Here is a 25793-nt window from a genome sequence, read left to right as displayed (position 1 = left end):
TGGACCGGCGTGGTGGGAAATGGTCCAAGCTTACGCAGGGCGTTTAGATTTTGATTCAGCCCCCAAATATTAGAATAAATGATACCTCCATTCTATCCTGGTAGGGGGTCAAGTTCCTGTACGTGGCTCTCTCGAGTGGAACCTTTGTACATATCCCCTTAATTTCAGCTCAGCCAGCCTAGCTCCCGAGTAAACTGGAGTAGCAAGCCTGGGTGTTGCAATAATGAATGATAATAAATGATACCTCATTATTATGTTTTTCTTGTAGGAGTAATTATGTACGGTAGTGCACCCATCCCGAATTTGTTATGACAATGATTTTAGGATTCAATCTTGAATGAATTTGACACTAATTACTTCATAATTAATATTATTTTGTTTTCGGTCCCAGGACCTTAACTATCTAACAATGAAAGTGGGGACACTAGTGGGACTATAGGACAATGGATAGGAATCAATCGATGTTATTAGGGTATACCTTCCTCTACTGACTCACCAAAGAACATTATATTTTATAATAAAAAAACCTAATTAAGTACTTACAGTAGCTAATTACCTAATCGGGTGTGGGTTTAACCTACCATCCTACACAAACATTATTTAATACCTATCTCCTTGTTTATTTTCGTAAATTAAAACAATTAGATAAGTAATGTAATAATTAAACAATATTTCCCGTAGAAAGTACAATATATTTATAATGAATTTAACTGTAATATCTGTTCTTGTCTGGCGCGACGCGGTCTCGCTCTGTGCACGTGGCTTTCCAAATTGTCTTTGGTTTGTTGTTTTTTTTTGTTTTACGTTGCGTGGTTCCGTAGTAGCAAAAAATATATTTATTAGGCACATATTAACAACTTGTAAGGATGTATAAATTGTCAACTTTGGTTTAAGTGCTAGATTTAATTTAAATAGATAAGCTTAATTAAGTGTGTGTAATAATGAGGGTGACATGGTCACTTGTGTACCAAGCCCTTTTAAATTAAATTTATTTATTTATTATTTTTAAAGGAAATTATACTTATGATATAAATATAATTGGTGGTGGTGGATACTTACGACATACGGTACATCGTAGGCCTAAATAAAGGTTTATAAATCCGTCAAACCATTCACATCAAAATCACAACCCATCATGTCCCCATGACAGGGGCACGGGTGTCCTTCCAAGGGTATTCCACCACGCTGGCCTAGTGTAGGTCGGTGCACCCCAACAAAAGCAATTCATTAATAAATAAAAAAAGTTTAAGTACCGCAGAATCAGCCCTGGCTAATAAATTATTGTTATCTTCTGAAATCCCATGTTCTATAATTAATGCCTATAAAATTATTTTGGGTCATCAGTCATAGCATTGAATAAATTATCCAATCGGTATCGCAAACAATTATAAATCTTTCTAATCGTTAAAATTCAAGGTTTCTATAAAAAAAAACAGTTTAAGTTATGCCTTTTGAACCCCAAATTCACAAGTATTCATAGGTGAGTTCACATACAATTTGTTTTAAAAAAACTATTTTTTGATGAATGCCAAAGAACCTTTCAGTGCATTTTTCGACTTTAACAAGTTAGTGCGTGTTAAAAAACAGACGATAAAAATAAAAAAGTTCGAAGTTTGAAAATGGTGGAAATGACAAACGCTTTTTGGAGCATATGGAATTTGGCACTGGCCACTAAGATTTATTTGGTATTTATGGATTTTTTATTTGTTTTTACTAAATAATTAGTAGGTATTTTTAATTTTGTTTGGACACACAAAAGGCACATTAAGGGCCCTGCAGTGTCTTATTGACTACACAAAACGACTAGGTAATTAAAAAGCTACTACTGTATTTGCAAATTTTGCATTGTTTGGATCTGAGTTATCTTCTAATGAATAATTATGTAAGTACGTAAGTACGTAAGTAGTACTTACAAATAAAAAAAAAGTTAACCAAATGGCATTAATAGTAAATTACTTTCATTTATTTCATTTCATTTATTTAATACCATAAACAACATGTCGCATAAGATGTTAACATTGGTTTATGCATTTAAAGTACAATGTTATTTTACCCTTAGGGTGTAGTACAAATTTTTAAATATAATATCTAGGTACTATACACAATCAATAATTTAATACGAATTAGAATTTTAAAAACAATACAGTAAAATGAGATGTCATAACAACACAATAAAATTTATAACAATTTCTATAAATTCATCACACACAACATAATCAATCAATCGTATATTATAATCAATTTCATACAATTATTATCAATGACATCAATTTAATAAACATAACAATAAAATAACAATTTCATTTAAAATTCAGTAAAATGAGATGTCATAGAGTAACAACACAATAAAATATAATCAATCAATTGTATACTATAATCAATTTCATAGAATTATTATCATTGACATTCATCATCATCATCATCATCAGCCTTCTATCGCCCACTGTTGGGTATAGGCCTCCTTATTTGTACGCCAATTCTTCCGGTCCTGTGCCGCTCTGATCCACTGCTTCCCTGCAACCCTGCAGATGTCATCGGACCATCTAGCAGGTGGTCTGCCAACCGCTCTTCGTCCGTCTCTAGGCCACCATTCTGTGACCGCCTTTGTCCACCTTCCGTCCTCCCGACGAGCCAAGTGTCCCGCCCACTCCCATTTCAGTTCGGCGACCCGCATACCGACGTCGATCACTTTGGTCCTTTTGCGGATCACCACGTTGGGAATACGGTCTCTAAGCGAAATGCCTAACATGGCTCGCTCCATGGCTCTCTGTGCAACTCTGATTCGGTGCACAGTTTCCTTGGTCAGCGTCCATGTTTCGGCACCGTATGTTAGTGTGGGCAAGACACATTGGTTAAACACCTTGGTCTTCAGGCATTGTGGGATCTTAGACTTCAGGACATCATCTAGTTTTAATAAAAATAACAATTTCATTTAAAATTCAGAAATTCATTGTGGTTGTAAGGACAAATTTTTAGTAGATAAATACTTAATTTATTGAAAAAAATGTTTCCATTTAACCTTTTTATATCATCCGGAAGTTTATTAAAAAATTTAATCGCCGCCATTTTTGTGGTTCGGTCGTATGTCACAGTTCTAGATGTAGGGACATCCAAATTAAATTTATTTTTCTCATTTAATCTACTGCTAATGCCTTCAGGACGTAGTGGGAATTTAGAGGGGTATCGTTTAACTATTTTACACAGCTCTATAATATAAAGAGCTGTAACGGTATGCATTCTTAACTTCACGAAGGACTCCCTGCAAGAAATCCTGTTTGACCCTAAATTTTCAAGGATTCGGACGCATCTCTTTTGCAGAATAAAAATTCTTTTTATATCCGTACACCCTCCCCACATCGCCAATCCGTAGGTAACCCTTGATTGAAAAAAGGCAAAATATGCTTGGAGTGTAGCTTTTTTCGTGGTTATTTTTGACAGGCACCGTAACGCAAAACAAAAGCTGCTGAGCTTATTTTCCAAGACATCTATATGTGTCTTCCAGTTTAGATGATCATCAAAATGTATGCCTAGAAATTTTGCACTTTTAACAGTCTCAATTTTTTTGCCATCTATAGTAATATTCAAATCAACATCAGGTGTATTATAATTTCTGAAATGTAATATACACGTTTTGCTAATATTTGTATTTAATTTGATGTTTTTTAACCATTTGATAACTATTTTAATAGTATCAGAGATGGTAGCAGAGAGGTCAGGTGTATCTTTTCTATCAAATTTGAAAAAGACCGACACATCATCTGCGAACATAACGATTTTTTGCTTTATGACGCATGGAAGATGGTTTATATAGAGTAAAAATAGAATCGGCCCTAATATACTACCCTGTGGGACTCCCATTTGTATTATGGAAGTGCGTGATTCAATCTTTTCTAGGGTTTTTTTGTCATTTAGGATATGTAAGATTACATTTTGTGGCCTCATTTCCAAATATGACCTAAACCAACTAAGTATGATTCCGCGTATTCCATTTCTTTCTAGAATATTAAGCAAAATTTCGTGATCAACATGGTCAAAAGCCTTAGATAGATCTAATAGTACAGACACGACATTTTCTTTACCATCTAGGGCCTCTGTTACAAAATCTACAATATCAAATATTGCGTCAGCGGTAGAGGAGCCCTTTTGAAACCCAAATTGTTCTTTGGCTAATATTTGATTAAGTGACAGAAAACATCGAAGTCTACTTGCCATAATTCCCTCAAATATCTTTGATAAAGTAATAAGTAAAGATACGGGACGGTAATTATTAACATTGAGTTTGTCATCTTTCTTATGAATTGGCTTTATATCAGCCTTCTTTAACCTAGCCGGAAATATACCTTCGGTGAGCGATAAGTTTACCAGAAACAGCAAAGGTTCAGCAATGGCATCAAAGATATATTTGAGAACCAATGTTGGTATATTGTCATACCCACATGATTTTTTGTTTTTCAACGCCATTACTGTTTTAAATAATTCATCTCTGGTTACTGGTCTGGCAAACATGGTATTTGGGTTAGAGGGCTGATCATTTGTTTTTGTAGAAATATTTGGTGTGCTGATGGCAGCACTCTTATCCCCATTTCCCGTGTATGTAAAAAAATCATTGAATAAATCTGGAGCTTCATTTTCGGAGGTTACTGCTCTCACTCCATCGGTCAATCCGACATATTTATTTAGTTCAACTGGTTTCATACCATTAATATTCCTATTTATTAAATTCCACGTTGACTTGACTATATCATGAGAATTTATTATCTTGTTTTCATTATAGGATCTTTTTGCATGTAAAATTACTCGATTTAAAATAGCACAGTAGGTTCTGTACCGGTTGTGTACTTCTTTGTTCTCAGAAACTTTTGCTCTTATGAACATTTCTCTCTTTGTTGAGCAAGACTTCTTAATTCCCGGTGTAATCCAGCCCCGGTCCTTACTAGAGCTGTTACATTTTATTTTTATTTCAGGACAGTACCTATCAAACGCTTCTGTAATAATGTCATGAAAAATGTTGAAACCAGTATCACAGTCCGATGCTTTGAGTACTTTATCCCAAGAGACATTTAGCAAATCTGTTTTCATATTTTCTAAATTATCTATATTCAGGTCTCTTATGTAGTTGTAATATGCTGTTTTTTGTGTAAACGGAATTTCCAGGTTAGCATATTGAAGAGTATGGTCTGAGATAGCAAGATCAATAACTCTCGCTTCATTTAGCTTATTAGTCGATATTATATTGTCTATACAAGTGCGACTATGACTAGTTATACGTGTAGGTTTGTGTATGTTTTTTACTAAATGAAATGACTCTAAAAGACACATAAACTGTTTAGTCTCATTGCTATTTACCAAGGTGTCAACATTAAAGTCTCCGCAAGCAATTACGGTACGAGTTTTATTTTTATTTATAAAACTGAATAAACTGTCCATGTTATCAATAAAACCATCATTATATTTAGTATTTGGTCTGTAAATACATAATATATAAGTACCATTCAAGTCGATTCCGCATAATTCAAATATGTAAGGGATTGACATTTCCTTAAGTTTTGGTAGAGTCTTGAATGATACATTATCTCTAACAAAAATGCATACCCCTCCTTTACTCTTTCTCTTTACACGGCAATAACTAGATGCCAGAACAAAACCTGAGATACTAATGCAATTAAGATCTGCTTCTCTTCGGTGGTGCTCTGAGATACATAGGACCACAACTTTTTTCCCTTCATTACTATCCAGCCAGATTTCAAGTTGAGATTGCTTCGATTGGCTTAGGCTTTGTACGTTAATGTGAGCAATTTTAGACGAGTATTTTACGGTACCTGCGCGGTTATTGGAGTTTTGGGAAAAGAATTTGACTTAGCCATATTGTTCCCATTTGTAGACACATCACCTACACGGCTTGGACTCCGCATGGAGGTGGTGGAATTCTTTTGGAAGAAATAATGCGCCAATCTAGATATTCAGCTGCAGATAGGCTTTTCATCGTCGAATCTAGAAGACTACTGCTCGAATCTCTGTTCAAATACGACAAGTCTTGTAATGATGTGGATTTATGTGGTTTCCTATGAGTAACATTATCCATTGCCGTAATTTATTTCCTATTAGGCTATTACGGTTACAAGCAGAATTTTATTCAAAATAAAAAACAAAAAAAAAAAAAAAAATTTTTTGCTTTTGATGGGATTTGAACTTGCTGTCACTCCGGACTAGGGCATGCAATACCGTAATACCGGTATTCGTAATACCGGGATCCCGTACAAAATTCCCGCTTTTTTCAATACCGGTATTGAAAGTTAATACCGGTATTGAAGTAATACCGGAATCGGACTTTTTTAGGCTATAAATAAAGCGATTAAGATTTAGTTAGCCTTGTGTGTGTATATACTGTGAAAGCGCACTTGTTCCCAACCGTTTAATGCAGTTTTCGGCTGCTAGAAATCTACTGTTGACCATGCGTAAACCGGCACCGGATGTAAAAAAATAGTTTATTCTAAAATTTAAACTCTAAAACTGATTTCTCGTAAAAATCTACAACAAAATACAGAATATGATTGCATTTTCTTGTTTTATTTTGATGTATACGACCTTTAAACACAGTATATGCCATTTATTACAAGGAAGTCTAATACCGGTATTAATACCGGGATCCCGGTATTGAGTTGTAATACCGGAACTCAATACCGGTATTGAAAATTGTTCCGGTATTGCATGCCCTACTCCGGACGAAGGCGAGCGTTAGACGAGTAAGCTATCTAGTCGTTACAGACACATGCGAAAATATTCTTTGGTATCTGCGACAACCTTTTACTTTTCAAGGTCGGTTTTTGGCCGGTCATTGACCAGGTATGACACTGTTTGAAACTGCCACTGTTTAGCAATTATAACACTCGAAATTTGAAATTTTAAATCGTAATTTAAAGCACTTGCACAGGTTCACTTGCAGTAATTTTTACGTATGATGAAGCTTAGACAGTAAGGAAACTTTTAATACAAATATGAACTATAACACTTCACTATTTATTGCAGTTTCTATTTTTAACTGGGACAAGAGTAGGATTACGTGTACGCTTGGTGCGCGCGCGTCGTCAAATAGCCTTGTAACCTATATTTTGAGGTTAAAAGTGAAAATGTAAATAAATAAACACAACACAAGGATGCAGTTTTATCTCACGTCCGGTCAAGTCCGGTTCCATAACTTTTTTATTGCAAATGAGTTGACTGTTACGTGCCAGGCTGTTGTAATCATAGCGGTGCAATGTAAGAAGTTTGCGTCCTTCATGGGTGCTCGGAGGGACCTTTTTGGGCAAAGATTAGTTATGTACATACTTATTGATCTGAGATCCTGACATAGAATCGTCTAAATTAAATATTTAAGTCACAATAATCGTAACCTTATGACCTAACTGAATTCCAGAACCATACCTATGTACCTTTTCATCTGCGGGAACAATTTTTGTAATTATGTAAACCATCTATGGACATGTAGGTACACACTCCGATTTACATGGTTATAATCTAATAATGGATTACCTTTGAAATGAAATATCGTTTATTTGACGTAGAATTTTACAATTACTTGCCAATAGTCATAATGTTACTCTATACCACCATTTCACTAAGGCCCCGTCATTAAGGAGGAAAGAAATGGCGAAAGAAATTATGTGTCTGTAAACTCTGTTCAGAAATATAATACTTTAAAAACCTATTTCAAATGAAGAGACATTATTTTCCGATTTTACATAGGTTCACTTAAATTTTAAATAAGTAAGTAGGTAGGTATTTTATAAAGTTTCCTATAACCTAGTAACTAAAAAAAATTAATTAAGACAAAACTTGCATTGTTTCCTGGCGGTAGAAATGTTACGTTTAGCAATTGTTTTGTTTACGCAATAGCGCTCTCTCACGAATTATCTTTCTTAATAATTAAGACGTCACAAAACAAGCAGTGAATAAATTTTTATAGCATTAAGGTGACGGCATAGTAGTATGAATGCTTAGGTCTCACTTCTGAAAAGTATTTAGTTTTATTGTAACATAATATACCATCTAATACAGCAGTGTTTTTCAACCTTTTTCATGATGCGACCCCCCTGGTATAAAAAAATATTTCGCGACCCCCTTGACCCTTTCGGTTTTTTATCATGTTTGTATGTTTATGTTACAGTATTCCCAATATTCATTCCATACGACGTATGGTCTCCATGAATTGGATTCGAAGTACCTACATATCTACTTATCGGATTGAAAAACACAATATTTTACAATTACATATATATCGGATACGGGCCATACATGCGATTAATGCCATTGCGTTTGCGACCCGGAATTCATTTTGAAATTAGATTCTTCTTTCCGACTTTTTGCGCATTTAAATATCTTGAATAAAAGTTTTCAAGTGTGAAATGAAAATGAAAAAGAGGAAATATGTAGTATACAAAAAATAAATACTTGTGGTCGTGATTTGTACTTGAGAACTCGTTTACCCCAACGGTTATCGGTTCTTCGGCAGATATGACCAGCACACTACCACTTCAGCTTGATTTATCAGAGAAACCCCAAGCATAGCTCTCTCCATAGCACGCTGCGACTCTAAATCGGTGGACCAGTCTAATGGTTAATCGGTTGAAATCTTTTGTCTTTAGGCTCTGAGGGATGGCCAAGGAGAATATGTGACGAAGTTTCCCGAATTTAGCCCAACCCAGTTGGATACGCCCTGCAGCCTCAATTGTCGAAGTTGCTTCTGCCTAGTCGAATAGTCTGCCCGAGGTAGACATATCTTGCACAACTTCGATTGTTGCCTCACCAACGATCACCGGCTCCGGTTCGATGTGAGCATTGATGAGCATGATTTTCATCTTGTCCAAGTTTATACCCCGAAGCCTACACGTTGGGAAGCTGCATTTAGGCCACTTCCAGCATCCAGCTGAGTTCCTGCAGAGATTCTGGCATAGTAACGATGTTGTCCGCGAAGCGGGGGTGTGACATGTATGTGTATGCCATGTCCGTACCTCCAACGTCATCAAGACATTTTTCAATGCATTGGTGAACCGTTTCGGAGATATCACATCGCCCTGTCGCACTCCTCGTTGCAGTTGCATAGGTCTTGTCTTGTGGTCCTGTACTTGGACAGTCATAGTAGCGGCATCATACAGACTCCTCAACACCTCGATATAGCGCCAGTCGATTTGAAATATCTGCAATGCTTCCAAAATTGCCCATGTCTCGATGGAGTAGAAGGCGTTTTCATAGTCCACAAAGGCTAGACAGTAAACATAGAGGCTGATTATACTCTTCGGTCTTCTGTATAATCTGCCTTACTGTGTGGATGTGGTCTATTGTACTAAAACAGATCCACGATGGGATAATTTAATGAATAAAAAACAAGCTCAACTTTCGCATTTAAGAAAATTTTAAGTAAAAGTATTTTTAAAGTAAGACTCTTACTTAATAAATTAATACAGTCTTTATTAAAAAAAAGTAAAGTACCCAGTTCTTTCTCCCTTTGGCGACCCCCCTACAGAAGCTTCGCGACCCCCCGGGGGGTCGCGACCCACAGGTTGAAAAACACTGTAATACAGTAATAATACATTGGACTTATTGCCTATAAACATGTCAATCTTTGAAAGATACAGTAAAATTAAAAAATAGAAGTAGGTATTAGAATTTAGTCCAAGAAGTTTTTATGAAACCTTAGTAGGTGGTAGGTAGTAGAAAAACTAGTTAAAAGTGAGGAAAGACCTCCTTACATCAAATCCAAATAATTATCAAACTGAATTGAACCTATTCAGGCATTATGATTTTAGTCACAATAGTTCAATAGAGCGATATTAAAAACTGATACTTAGTTAAATTTATAGGTGAGGTTAGACTTTACGGGCCTTACCACAAAAACTTAGACAGTATTTAACAGATGTTTAGTGCTGTCAAACGCCTACAAAATTGACAAATTTCGTTTTAGACACTTGTTAAACAGTGTTTAAAGTTTTTTGTGGTAGCACAGTACATGTTTATGTATAAACATCGTCATAATTATCACATTTGCTAGATATAGGTACTTAGCTCTCTGCCAAAGGTCCTACAGATCCTGGGCTTGCCTCATCTAGTAAAAGTATTGTAGACACTACCTACTACTGTACTTGTTATTCTATGCTACTACCTACTAATAAAAAAAAACAAACACTCACACTTTGTACTAATGTACTCCCTTGCGGGGTAGGCAGAGGTGCATTGCTGCACCTGCTAATAAAGCAATTGTATATTTGAAGTGCCTGCATAGTTGGCCAATGAATTCTCACTAATACATTATTTAATTTCCCTGAACGAACAATGCAGGACATGAATGTTTGACTGAAGCTATGATAATAGCAAATGAACAATACAAAGTGGTTTAGTTTTCAATTTCGTGGGAAAGTGTTACACTATTCACTATTTATCGCTTCATGCAAAATAGTGTAGAATGTATAAGTCATTACCATTATAAGTCATTTTATATTATAAGTCATTTACATTCTCAGAGATTAAGAATTATGAACTCTTTAATTGGAACGAGATTTAAACTAGGGCATGCAATACCGGAACAATTTTCAATACCGGTATTGAGTTCCGGTATTACAACTCAATACCGGGATCCCGGTATTAATACCGGTATTAGACTTCCTTGTAATAAATGGCATATACTGTGTTTAAAGGTCGTATACATCAAAATAAAACAAGAAAATGCAATCATATTCTGTATTTTGTTGTAGATTTTTACGAGAAATCAGTTTTAGAGTTTAAATTTTAGAATAAACTATTTTTTTACATCCGGTGCCGGTTTACGCATGGTCAACAGTAGATTTCTAGCAGCCGAAAACTGCATTAAACGGTTGGGAACAAGTGCGCTTTCACAGTATATACACACACAAGGCTAACTAAATCTTAATCGCTTTATTTATAGCCTAAAAAAGTCCGATTCCGGTATTACTTCAATACCGGTATTAACTTTCAATACCGGTATTGAAAAAAGCGGGAATTTTGTACGGGATCCCGGTATTACGAATACCGGTATTACGGTATTGCATGCCCTAATTTAAACGAGAGTGAATTCCCTTTAAGTAGGTACTTATTTACATGATTTAGATTAGTACTTCTATAGAAAGTTTCCTAAAACTGACATATTTTATGCAAAGACATAGCTATCGACTGTACTTATAGCATCTTTTCATACATTAACTATCCTCAAACGTTTTCCCCAGTTAAAAGTATCCTAGATACCTACCTACTGTACTCTACTGCACTCGAAGTCGAATTCCCTAAACCAAAAATAGCCTTGCCAATTTCTCCATTGTCGGTTATCTAACCGACAGGGATTGATTTATAAATTAAACGTCAGATGTGTCAAAAGTTAACCACTACTCCCTGGTTATGCTCTAACCGAGAATTGAGATTGAGAAATTGACACCAAAAGTTTTACTACCTGTACCTACTTATCCTGTAAACAGGTAACAACTTTAAATGACTCATTATCGTTTAGGACACTATTAATAGAGCAGAGCTAAAGAATGGGATGAACACAAACAAAAGGACCATAATAGGTTTCCTTATTTACGTATAAATTCCTGGTATTTCAAAATTAGTTCTCAAAAGCCTGCTATCTCGGGATGACTGGCTGTTTGTTGTTATTTAAATTTCGAGTCAGTTGAAAAATAATATTCGTCATAGGCAGTCGAGTTGTAGACTATTTTAAGTAAAGAAGAAATATTTAATACTTGAAAAAGTTTCGGTTTCTCAGGATACGAACCTTTTTAGAGCAACTTTTCACTAGTGATGTGCTTGTGTTAATTTAGTGTGTTTTATACTTTTTGATTTACATTATTTTGTAAATAATTTAAGATTTATCAGTCTAGATATTGTGATAAATAGCTAGTAAAAGTGAAATATTCCTAAATGGTGCCAAGTTGAGTGAGTGATATGAGCCGAACATGGAGGAAGAGATTCTGTTGGATAAAATTTTGGGTTTGTTTATATACAAAATTTAATATAATACATGGTGTTGCAAAAGTGGTATACTAAGCCATAATGGGACAACATCTTGTATATTTATTTACATATAGTAGATTAATGAATCCGTTGGTTTGCAGTTAAAAAGGGAATGAGGATGCATGAAAGGCACCTCCCTGGGTGACGTATTCACTCCACCGTCTACTCATGTGTAGACTTGCCTTAAACCCTGATTACACGTACCGAGTACAGTGGCGAGACAGTACCCTCGGCCGAGAAATCGATCAATTGCTAGTACATAGTAGAGCTCAACCGAGGAACTGTCTCGCCACTGTATCTACTTGGTAGGTGTACCTAATCAGGTATTACATGATAAACTAATGTTACTGTCTTATCCTTTCACCATGCATATGAACCTGATAAATCAACTCTAGGTGAAAATAGGTGTTCCCAAGCTACACAAGTAATGAAATTAGAAAACTAAACTAACTACCCTGGTCAGACTTGTTGCTTTCAGGTTGTCCGAACTGACAGTAAAATTTCCTACCACAAAATATCAAAAATGCTCAATTTTCCTCAAACAAAACAAACAGTTTGCGTAATTATTTCTCGTTAATTAATCATTAAATACTGCGTGTTGCAGTGCGTATTGCGGAGATAAGTGCAAAGGAAGCGACTCATAGAGACCCATATACGAGTGGCGATATCACTTATCATTTCCTGTAATATTCAATAAATACATTGTCATATTAGTCCCTTATACCTACTGATTATTGTAGATGCTACCCTAGTTTATACAGTTAGGTATGTATCAGCATAAATTGATTTTACAAACCGTAAACATATCACTGTAAAAAAATAACCTCTTTAAAATCACAAACTTCAAAAACTGCCATCTACCGCCAACTAGCGGAACTAGCAAGCGTCACTAAAGTTCCTGTTTCCCCCGCCAGGCGGAGCTAGTGGCGGCGGTCCGTCGACGCGGCCGCGGAGACAGCGACGATGATGAAGACCTAGGGCTGCCGAGGAGTCCCCCCGCTTCACCACCCACTGACAAAGCTGACAAGGTAAGAGGAATCTTGTTGTTAAGGTATTGTTTTCAGGATGTGGGCTATCGTTATAGGGACTTACTACCCGTGCGAATTAACTGTCCACCTGACTGACAAAAACCAGAGGTCATAATTAACTAGCTTTGGCGTACCTGGCCTGACCCCGGGTTCTTGCTGGCCAGGTGCACAGTTAATTCGCAAGAGTAGTAGAAATAATCTTGAATATAAGTGCCTGCCTACCTATGGGATTTGCTCAATAGTTTTAATTTTCTTTAATATTTCTGTAGTTTACTTCAGTAACTCATACTAAAATTTGTACCTACTAGGTAAATCGTTATCATAGAAGATGATCAATTGAAGAAGCACATGCTAAAATGAAAAGTGATAATCATGCGAACATACTGATTAATAAGATTAGATATCACCATAAGATTCTTACATAGTAGTTTTGGAGGATGATACCTACTTTCTGTGTAAATACAAAAACAATGAAGTAAGTAAATTCTACGATTCTTGTTCCCTACCAAAGTTCTAATACTTCTATTAATTACTCGTACTACCTTTAACTTAGGTACCTACCTACTATTTAACCGAAACCGTCACGGTAGACCCTTAATAATTAATTAGAAAATAACGTTTCTAACCATTACAAAAAGCCAGCCTTGGTAAGTTCAAGGTTTTTCGGTGTTGTCATATTTTTGTTTTTTGAAACATTGAAACTTACAAATTGTATCATTTTTTGCACAAAACAACTACCTAATTTAAAACGCCTTAATGTAATATTAACTACTATTAACTACTAATTTTTTGTTATAGTAACTATATATTTAAATTATGTATGTAGGTATACGTTTATTTTATAATATTATGTATAAGTAAGTATATATTCTAGTGTTTAACAATATAGATATTAAACAAAATTAAACTGTCCTCATTGTCTTTCGCACTACCTATCACTTTCTCCACAACGCCCAAGGTTAACTGGAAGAGAATGCTTTTAGCATTAAGTTCGCCTATGTACAAAATTAATTTATGTGCAATAAAGAATTTAATAATAATAATAATAACTACATTACAAGGGTTTAGATTCTAGGAAACCAAAGGCTCTTCAACGAATTTAATAATAATAACCATAAACGCTTTTTACAGTATGTTTTAAAAATCGATCACACTTACGATCTACGGAGAACCTCTACTAGTAGTATCTGGTATCTAACTTGTATTGAAAACGTTATTGCGAACCTCAAACATTACCAAGTAAGGCTGCCGCACACTGCTTGAAATCGTCAGATCGGAACTAGCACTGGCAGTCTACGCGCGACCATAGACAATAACGCTCGCGCGCCTTATTTAAAAAGAAAATAAATAAAAAACAAAAACCGCGCGAAATATTTTTCCGAAAAACAAACGGATCATTAGTGCCTATGCCTTGTGAAAGATTTGTGTTGAACAATGGTATGAATGAATATAGTGTTGTGAATTAAGAACAGTTTAATTGGATTGCGATTGTGTTACAAAAATGGTGATGAAAGCTGACAGTTATTAGCAAATAGCTGATTGACGGTTTTTTTATTTACCGAATTTAGTTCTACTATCCTTAGCAATAAATCGAATATTTTACGTTAATTAGGAACTTTGATAATCGAATTAATTGATCTGGCTATACATTGAAAGTACCCTGATGGATGACCTATTAAGTAAAAAAAAAAAAAAAAAGAACATAAAAATAATAAAAAGCTATTCCTATTTTAAACCAACATGCAAATAATACTCTAGCAACTACATGTCAGATTAACATAACATAAGTAAGTACTTACTAATAACATAACACATAAGTCAATAAAGTCGGAAAAGCAAATAAAAAAATAGGTGTTAGAAAGCAGTGAGTGAAAACGGATTTTCTTTCACAGCTATATTTTGTAACGATTTAACAATAAGTAATAGGATGTATTAGCTTTCTGTAAATGTAACCTATAGCTTTCTTCAGCACCATTTATTATTTCATACTTATATTATTCCATACATTTATCAGATATGATCAGTGTGGGATGCAGGCTGATCTAAATCTAACACCTATAATAAATATTTATAATTTCAAAAATCGATAGATTAAACCAATAATTATTTAATTATATGGGACATCTCTAGAACTGTCAAACTCAAAACATCTCAGAACTTATCTAACACACTATACAAAAAAAAACTATTTCTCCATAGTAAAAAGTCACGATCAACAAAGTTTCTATGGATAATAAATATTTTTTTCGCGATTATTAAATTCCGATTTTACTTTTGGGCTTAGATATAGGTACCATGCTCCACATGTAGTTTTCGGCTTAATATACCCTTTTTGCAACACCCTGTATTATGACATAGTAAAAACTTTAAAAATACCTATGTAGCTAGGAACTTTTTATATGTAGATATGCCTAACGTTGTGTTGTACTAATGTGCATGTTGAATAGGTTTATAATACACACTGGTACCCTTGTACCATGTAGCTATGCAATAAAATAATTACAATATTATAACACCAACACGCAACGACCGTGGCATACAAAACCGAAACTAATTTGTACCGTTATTAACTCTTAGTAAATGGAGGGTAACGAATATTATTGTGTAGATGAAATTATAACAATTATTGAGACATTAAATTTGAATTTTACGCGATTTGGAGAATAGTTTAATATCCGTTTACAATATTTTTAACACCACATTTGTACAGTTTTTTATTGTTATGCCTAATTTTAACACTTCATAAAGTTTAGTTAACGTTAAAAACTACAAATAAAATTCTGTATATGGGATTAGGTATGAATGAAAGCATTTAATGGGTCGCAATGCAGGAAACATACATAATACTATCATAGGATTTATTTGATAATAGCTAGGTATTATAACATACAATATATATCAACAGTATGTTGATAGATACTTTCATTTTCCATGTTAGAATATCTATTGTCAGACTTGTTTCGGTTGATATCTTTCAAAGTAAAAACGTGTAGGATATTAACAATGATTTAAAAAAAGCCTACTGTTTATCTTCTATGTCCCATGACCATCAATGCTGAATGCGTGTGTTTACATGCACGCATGTTTAATTTCATGTCAACCATTCAAACATTTAGTTTTAAGTGGTAAGTAGTTAAAACTAAATGTTTGAATTATTTTCGTGGAATTAAACAATGAACAACAACAATTAAACATGAAATTAATAAGTGGATACTAAAAATATACAATGACCTGCAATGAACTACGATCGAATAATCAATGCATCATTTAATTTCGTTATGAAGATCATCTTAACCGCACGCAAACGCACAGCTACTGATAATCAAATGCAGTACACCCTTCCTAGACTAGAGGGCAGGGATACTGGAGGGACTGGACAGTTATTGACATAGCTAATGTTTACTACAGCATTTTGTACACCTTCCTCATTTATTCTTTAAGTCTCTCCTTCACCCAAAGGTTGCCTGGAAGAGATCGCTTTTAGCGATAAGGCCGCCTATTGCGTTGTATTGTTAATTGTTATTTGTGTAAATTGTTTTTAAGTCAATAAAGTAGTATTCTATTCTATTCTTCTAATCCCCACGCTTGCCAGATTAGTTGGAGATATCACACAACATACATAATATTAACGCCTGTCTACCAGAGAGCTATCGGGTAGGCAGACTATGGACCTCCACGTGCCACGATCCTGAAATACTTTGGCTTCCTCTGACATTCATAAGTCTCTTCATACACTCTCGTCGGTTTCAGAAACTTCATATATGGCTTTTCTTGAGTATGTCGTCGATTTACAAAATATTTTTTCCGAACCCGAGACCTTAGGCGTAGCTTTCACGGCCACTAACCAACAAACCACTTGGTCGTCAAAGTGCATCTTAAATTATTTTATTTCGTTGACTTTGAATACAATATGTATATTTGATAGAAAACTACATTTTCTATTTTATAATAATCTTGTACTACATTCTATACATATTGCAGCTATTTTATGTGGCGTCAATAACTAATATCTATCTTCGTTATATGTATAGTTTCTCTTGTGTTAGAAAAAATAAATTACCTCTCGCTTACAACAAATTGGCTTGACCCTGTTGAACCTTAATGTCGCTTTCTAGAGCCTACAGCTAACAGCTTGTACACTGTACAGTATCTGATAAACAAAGTCGAAGGAAAAATTATACTTAAGTTATTCTATTCAGATAGGGTGTAAAGTTTCTGTCTGTGTCCACAACTCCACATATTGGTAACTAGTTACTATAGTCTATTTTTTATTTTATACGCAAACGTGGCTCTTTTTAGTGGAACGTAATGAACCTAGAAACCTAGTGAATATAACTTGTAAAAGCAACATTTGACATAATTCGAATCCTTTTAAAACTTTTCAAAAAATAAAAACACGACGATCACACCAAATCCTACTTTTTCGCTTTGTCGCAACATTAACAGCGGAAACCGTACAAGTGTGTCTGTCGGTCTGTGGGCTGTTGTGAATATTTTTAATTGTGAAATTGGTTTATGTCGGCTCTGGCTGCGTGTTTTAATCGGCTTAGCGCGAGTGTCGGGTGTGGACTGAGCTACTTGGCAGAAAAATGTAGCCAATATTATCATATTGTCTGATAGAATCACTTTATATCTATGTGTCTGAGCCTGATTTCCAGTAGATAGGTATTTAAAAAAAACGTTAAGTTACTCTTACTCTATATAGGTGCATTGGTGGCTATATTGTTTATAAAAGTTTGTTTTTCATTTATGAATCACGGAATTATTCGCAGGATGAGACATAAATCTGTAACTTTACACAACAATGATCTTTGTCAGTAAAATGTGTCAAAAAATTAAGAACATCAAATTATAACCAATAAAAAAGTAATGTTTGTAAACAAAATTCTAGCATAATATAGATAATAATTAAATTAAACGAACAAAACTCGTGAAGACTCAACTTTTTCGCAAGCAATTTCAATTGGTACAAATCGTAACCATTGAATATTCAGTACCTACTGGACGCCGTTCAAAGTTCTTATTATGATTATCTTTTCACTTTCAGTATCTCTACTACTAAAAGCCCTAACATAAATATTCTCAACCTTTGAACATGTGAACATGGCTATAATACAAAGAGGCGAGGTGATCGGCAATAGCTGGATGTCTGGAAACAAGGTCAGGTTCTTGATAGGTTGTGCTATCTGTGTAATTTTTGTTTCGATTGTGTTAGTCGCTATTTTCGCGTTTGTAGAGGTATAATGAATAAAGACATGGATAATTGATTTTTATTTTGTCACATAAACACTCGTATAGTTTTATGAGATAAGTACCTAAGTTTTCAGAGCCCGTAGCATAAATTTTCATCGTGACGGTGAAGTAAAATTACTCGATGAATTTTATAGGGAAATTTTAGTTCTGCTACCTACTGCTAGGAGTGCTGTTCATATTTTCAAACAAAATTACTCGATGAATTTTATTTCACGTTCACGATGAAAATTTATGCTAAGGGCTCTGACCATATTGTTTGATAAAAAAACTTGTATATTTTTGTAATACGAAATGTTCAGAAATACCTGCAGAGAAAATGCCGAAAGGATGTAGAAGGGATGATAAGGGGAATAGAGAGAGGATAGTAAAGAAAAGAAGGACTTCTTATACATCAACCTTAAAATAATATCGATATTGAACATAAAATTCGTCAGAAACTCAAAATAATCATTCGATTTCCTCGATAGAAGAAAGATTTGATATGAAAACTATTTTCAGCCTAACTGAAAAAACCGGATCAATCCAAAGATAAGACAAAATTTGGTACTGATCTTGTCTGATTCTGTCATCACCATGATCCGTCATCCTGTCAATAGTGCCAATCAAAATATTTATTACAATATTCTAACGAAAGATTTACAAAATGAATTATAACAGCAAAGTGAAAACAGATTGCTGAAACTATTCAAGCAAACATTGAGCTTTAATTTAAAAGACGTGGACGCTGGGTACCACCGAATAGAAAAGGCTTATAAACTGTGCAATTGCCCGATCTCAGACAAAATATGGCCAAGCCATGCAGGGGAGGCGCCTGCCTCCGGGACTCCAACAAAATGTGGTGGATCATAGGCTGTATCATCTTCTGGATCATCGTCATAATTATAATTATTGTATTGTGTGTCATATATATATAAGTAGGTGGTAGATATATTTTACTTTGTAATGTGAAAGCTTTGTGTATTTAATAAATTATTTTACTTTTTATACTTGTTTATAGGTTTATTTCAGGTGTAAAAAGCCCATATCATATCCTAATTACATTAATAAAAATTAAAATTAAAAGATACAAATTAGTAAATATTAAATTAAAGTTTATAATTCTACAGTAGACTGATGGTAACTTTAATTTGGAAGTTATCTCGACTATAGGCAATAATTTCATCATCATAACACAGTGCCAGCATACAACATAAGAATAGAAAAATAAGTCAAATTACTATTCTATTTAAACTACTTTATTTCCATCACAAAGCTGCCTTAGTACAAAACATAAAGTAACTTGAGTAACTTATGGTACAAAATAAGTAACCATTAACCAACTTGTCACAATTTAATAACATCAGCAAGATACAAACTCATAAATATAATAAGTGCTATAATAATTAGCCATATTATACAGCAGATGAGAATCCATCGTAATCGTCTAGCATTCCCTTCCTCACAGCCACCCTCACGACATGGCTCCATGGTAAACACTTGGTAAACAACGTCTATATGAGCTGGATAACAAACCGGATGTAATATTTCCTTATATCTTGTAGATTACGACTTCAGTTTTCTTCTTTCCTGCTTTCACCAAAACACAAAGCAGAATATTGATCACAGTCAGACTTTGCATGTCTTGAACATCTTGCATCTTCCTGTAAGATTCCTGTTTGATTTTGTTCACCACCACATAAGTTTCTCTCCACATAAAATTATCTTGCTCTTTGCTTCTTAAGGTTTTATTTATTACTTCTATGGGTTTTCTACTTAAAATGCGCCAAATCGGTTAAATATTTGTAAAAACTGGCTTATTCAGTTTCAGAAGATTTTCGGAAAACTGAAAAATCTGTGCAAGTGCGGAAAATACAGACAGGAAAAAGAGACGAAACAAGTTTTTTTTTAAACTTTATCTTTAATGTTCTGTGTTTCGGTATTACTCTGTCTGTACTGCGTCTAAATTAATATTTTTCAATCTGTTATCTGTGTGAATAAACATTGATTTCCCAAGTGTCCCAGCAGACTAGTTATACGAAATGAGTACCTATCTAAGCTAAAAGCTTACAAACGACCCAAGCCTCTCAGTAATCATCAGTTTAGTGTCTGTTCTGTACCACTGCTGGTACCAGGTTCTCATAAATAACAAATAACCTGGCCCATCATCCCTTATGGACTCAGTGACCTGTCGAGGCGGTGGTTGCGAGGAAGGCATCCGGAGACGATGTTGCTATATTTGGAGTATCATCGCAATTCTTACGGCGATAGTATTGTTGATACTTTTGATATTTGTGATTATCAAAGCTACGAAAAAAGAAGAGGGAGGGGGAGACGCGGCATGAAGAATATGTACATAGTTTTGTTGAAATAAATTTAGTTTTTAATCTATTTCATTGTATACTTTTAATTAAATGTCCGACTTTATTGTAATAGCAGAAATTTAACATGGAATTATCAACAAAACATACTACTATCCCCTAACCCCTGCACCATACCGTCCCTATAAATGTATTCCTAAAAGTCCCGACAGAGTAATAAGATAGGTATACGTTTGAATTGTTCGTTTCAGACATGCATCACGAAGGTTTTAAACCTACATTTACACAATCATGTCTTAAATCAGTGATGAATGCTGATTTATTTTCCATTTCCGCTGTCTGTGAATTAAATTATGCATATCGGGTTATGTTATAATCACGTGTGCGTGAATAGCTAACGGCTAGGTAAACGGTTTTCATTACAGGATGCAGATAGTTTTCACGATAAGTCATAATGCTAATGTGAAAATGCCACGCTGTATTAGGTAGATCTTATCTGCTTGTTTAGAACTCCACACCGTCAAATATGCGTGTTTATTGTATTTATTATGTTGACTTGTGGTTGTGTGCCTATTTTTTTACCCTAGCCAACAGGCTGACCATAAAAGATAGGCCAAATTAAATTCTTCTTTTCTTGACGTGCCTTTATTGAAAATGTCTTAATATATTTAATGTAATCAGCATCTCAGCCATTTTTTCTCACTCTCGTGGGTTTTCCACTTCGCAGTTGTTACTGCAGTTAACTAGACAGCACAATCCTAACCATATAAGGTAACGACAGACTGAGAACATAAAAACATGCACTTTTTACCTGCATTGAACCTAACTATTGCCGCCCAGTCACTTCAGATCTGTCTATCAGTTTTCTCTCTAACGTTCTGTAGCTCTTCGTAGACTGGATGCTCTGGCTTGCGCTTTCCCGGCACTTTCAATTGTTTTCACCTATCCATATAATGTAATTTAAAATGTAGTCCTTATCACCGGTACGTAGAGGCCATCGTTGTCGGGTAAATTTTCTGATAGGTGCTAAAGCGTCGTAAAGTGCTAACCACATAATACCTATATCTCGGTGAGTAAAAGTCAGTTTTCTTTCTTGTGGAAAAATGTATCTTACAATCTGATAGCAGTATTTTATTATCATGGAGCCATTTATACTTTATCTAAAACACATCTATTAAATTATATTATTTCTATTACAATGACCCGGAAAATATAATGGGATGGTATTATTATCATTAATATTACATTTATATGAAGATATATCGTATATATGTTTTCTGGGCACTTTACAAGTTCAAAAAAAAGGCTTTCTAAACATACCTAGTCATTTTTCTACAAAATTTCCAACCAAATGTTTTCCTAATCGCAATAACCATTTTTAAGCCGTTATTCTATGTAATGTCCCCAATGGATTATGTTTCATCTTAATCTGATAGCATTTTAGGTAAGAAAATATATCTTTAGATCTGTACCGCTTACCACTATACCTACCTACATGCTGCAATATATACAAAAAATAAATAAAACATATTTGTAGGTTACCTATATATATACCTTTCATATCATAATATCGATAATCCAAGATATCAGAAGTTTTACATCTCAAGTGCTATCAACTATCATTATATTTTGCGACCAAATATGGGCATATAGACGAACACAAATACATTAGATTGTAAACATCTGTAATATAGATAAAATATATCGAGTGCCTTTGTTTCCTTTTATTAGTGAAAATAAAATAGATTATGCAATTATTGTGCAACAATGCGAGTACTTACCAGTATTACGCTTAATACTTAGCGTTTTATTATAATATAAACACTTATTGATTGATAAGTCTGTAGGTCTTGTTCAATATAAATACGCAGTCTATATAATTTTACCCCTAAGCCATAATGACAATTTTTTTGCAAACAAAAACACACACACACACTCACGCCTTGTACTAATGTACTCCCTTGCGGGGTAGGCAGAGGTGCATTGCTGCAACCACTATTCGCCAGAGTGTTATGTTAGTCCCAATGTAATAGGGGGCGGGCCTATTGCCATTTTACGGGCACATCCAAGACCCGAGAACAAATATCTGTGTTTAAACAAATATCTGCCCCAGCCGGGAATCGAACCCGGGACCATCGGCTCAGTAGTCAGGGTTACTAACCACTACGCCATTCGGTCGTCTTCATTTTTTTGCACACCATATTATTACTGGTTTTCTTGTACTTGACTGGTAGAAAATGTTTTTAGCTCTTATTTCACCCTTTATACACTTATTAATATATTTGGGCAATAAATAGTTCAATAAATATTTTTTTATCAATCTCAGTGGTTCCGTAATTACGCTCCCTCGATTAGCCAATCAGTTCTGTGATGCACGGCTGACAGCCAATCACGTGCCGTTCCGTGTTGAAACAGTTTGACAGTTAGCCGGGGCAGACCCCTCTTCCGGGAAATTAATGAAACTCATGTTTAGAGCACGTGGGAAAGTGAATGTTATCTGGATTTAAATACTGTCTGTATTATTTTGAGAAGTAGAGGTTTCTAAGATTATTAGTATGCGATCATAGATAATTATTTAAATCTGTAAATGTTTGTCAGGATCGTGGTAGAGGTTCATTCATAGTCTCAGCCTACCCCTCTAGGCGTGAGTACTTACCTATAAGCATGTATGTAAAAATTCACAACAAACTACCTACCTAATGTAAAAAATAACACTCCTTGGTTGCCGGTGTTAAATATAGATTAGTGACTCTGATTGCTATGCTAGGTTCCTGGTTTGATTCCCGGCAGGGACAGATATTTGCTCTCAGGTCTTGGGTGTTAAATGTTTTGAGTGAAGTCTCCAACCAGCCTGCCAAGCGTGGAGATTATGGCAATAACAATACAATACAATACACTTTATGTGCACCAAGAACAAAACTAACAAAAAAAAACAAAACTTAAAAATAAAACAGTACAAAGAGGCGGCCTTATTGCTTATAGCAATCTCTACCAGACAACCCTCCAGACTTGGAGTACACCCATGTCTTACCGTCGATTATTGCAGTCAGTGCGGTTTTTTAGTGATAAAAAATCAAGAGATTGAATTATTGCTAAGAATTCAAAATAAGTAGAGCGCAGCTAAAGCCAACAATAACAAAAGATGCACCATTTCAAATCAAATTCGCCGGTACATTACAGAACAATACATGTGTTAGTGCTAAATCAATTGCTAACACGTTTATGTAATGTCGGTACAGTAACAGTAATACGGTTAGGCTCGGTCGCAGTTACGTCACTGTTGTGTTTGCACTGATGTACAGTTTCGCTCTCCCATCACGCACTTACAATAACTTTCGCCGCGCCTTTTTAAGGTAAGCGTCCATGCACCTATCGGTATAGTACGTAGTAGTAGTAGTAGTATAGTAAGGTGCAGATAAACCTGACCCCCCTCAGAAGCATTGTTAGTATGAGAGGGGGTCAGGTTTCTCTGCACCTGACCGTACGTATTGGATCAAACGGATTTTGACGTGAGTGTCTAGGAGAAGGCGTTGGCAATGCTAGACTAGTGCTAGACACTGAATAAATCTTTTTTTTCTTTATCTTTATCAATGCCGATGTAGTGAACGCACTGGTGTGAGTTTTTATACAAAGAATACTGAATGCGATGCGTCTGTTGCGTACGACGCCTAAAGGTGGATGCTTACCATTACACTGCCAGACAGATTATTTGATACACCTACGTAACTAATATGAAAATTTATGTATCCATATTATGATCCCCAAGATGTTTTAAATTCAGGTATTTTACTACTATGTAAAGTTACTTGTAAATCTATCACCTTGAAGCATGAAACGGCAAACACAATAAAATAAGTGATCCACATGCAAATCCGGCAGCGGATATAACTTCAATTCCTCCATTTAAAACTATAATTGCCTCAAAATGGTGCTAATGAGGGAAAAAACCGGCGAATAACAAAGAAATTAGTTCCTAACGCATTGCGAGAATATTTGTCAAAAAACGTCACGCGTTCTGCACATTTATTGTCACCTTTTTGTGGTATATTTCAGCGGGTGAGTACAATGGCGGACAGAGAAATGTGCACACGCTATCTCTGATTAATTGTGACTATGTTAATTGCTAGTGGGGGGGTAATTTCTAAACGGATGTCACGATTCACGCATTTTAACTTGTGATATGTCGAAAAGTTTTTTTAAAAATAAAATTTCTGGGTGTTCACTTCGGTTGAGTGTTCACAGAAGTTTTGGTAGATAGTGTAAAACTCTTGCATATTTTAGTGATTCATTTAATGTTGTAAGTACTTAAATAAATAAATACTTAGATCCCCGAATTATGCCACTGTAAATCTGCACTCTACTAAAACTATTAGATTAAGTACCTATAAAGTATCAAAATCATTAAATCCGAATCTATACTAAGCCTCAATTAAAATGGTGGTACTTAAACGTATGAACTTCAATCATAAATTCATAAGCTTGCATGATTATGTTTATCAGGAATCAATCAACCACTACTTTATCTATGTAACAGTTTATCGATACAAGTAGAAAGCTGTTCACCTTGTAAATGATTATAATCTTATCTTCATTGTGAATATCTACTTATATTAGGTACGTATATCCGAGATAACATGAAATGTGACGATCAAGGAAAGTTTTTTGCACGGATAACCTAGTCCTTCTTCAGTGATATAAGTGTTACATACACTAGGAATTTTACATTTTTATGCTATACTTATTTATACGATTTAAATAATATAAAACTGTGCAGCTTTCATCAACCATATTTTTTATTCTATAGCAATAACACTCGCCCGAAAAATATGTCGTGACAAGAATCAAAATAAGAAAGTGCAATAAAAACTGTGATAAATCTTCTACAAAAACGCTGTGATGTGTGAATCTAATTAGGACACTACAAATACATAAGAGCTAGTAAATAGTAATTTATATACTTACGTAAATATATAAAGATGATGCTGTATGTGACTCAGGCTGAGGATATGCAGGTGAAGCGGCCGCCGCGGAGAAAACATATTAGTGCTAATATCAAGGTTGGTTAATAGAATATATGTTTACGGAGCTATAACAATATCTGTCGGTAAAGGTATTAAAGGCTCTAAATTTAATATTTACCACTGTTGAAGAAAAAAAACCTGAAGTAATGTTTTAAAAATCCGATTCTTGTGTGTAT

At 34.8% G+C, this 25793-nt stretch overlaps 1 protein-coding gene and 1 long non-coding RNA gene across 6 annotated transcripts in view; both read left to right on the top strand.

Annotated features, from left to right (window-relative positions):
- The window catches only part of LOC105391923, a 129267-nt gene that overhangs the window by 96681 nt on the left and 6793 nt on the right, over positions 1-25793 (top strand). Inside the window, exons 2-3 of one of the 5 annotated variants that reach the window (XM_011563492.3) lie at positions 11872-11994; positions 12933-13046. In XM_011563492.3, the coding sequence (XP_011561794.3) occupies positions 11950-11994; positions 12933-13046 (159 nt within the window). In that variant the 5' untranslated portion in view covers positions 11872-11949. Of the gene's footprint in view, positions 1-11871; positions 11995-12932; positions 13047-14337; positions 14551-25263; positions 25654-25793 lie in introns of those variants that run through there. The other 4 variants (XM_038120468.2, XM_011563495.3, XM_038120466.2 and 1 more) reach the window with 4 other exon arrangements.
- On the top strand, positions 17755-18313 carry LOC105391924. Its single transcript, XR_960956.3, has 2 exons — positions 17755-18012; positions 18094-18313. It is a non-coding gene; the product is annotated as an uncharacterized LOC105391924 (long non-coding RNA).

This window comes from Plutella xylostella, chromosome 14, assembly GCF_932276165.1.
Source record: "Plutella xylostella chromosome 14, ilPluXylo3.1, whole genome shotgun sequence".
NCBI lineage: Eukaryota > Metazoa > Arthropoda > Insecta > Lepidoptera > Plutellidae > Plutella > Plutella xylostella.
Note: the sequence above shows the minus strand (reverse complement) of the source record. Positions and strands in the feature narration are given on the sequence as shown.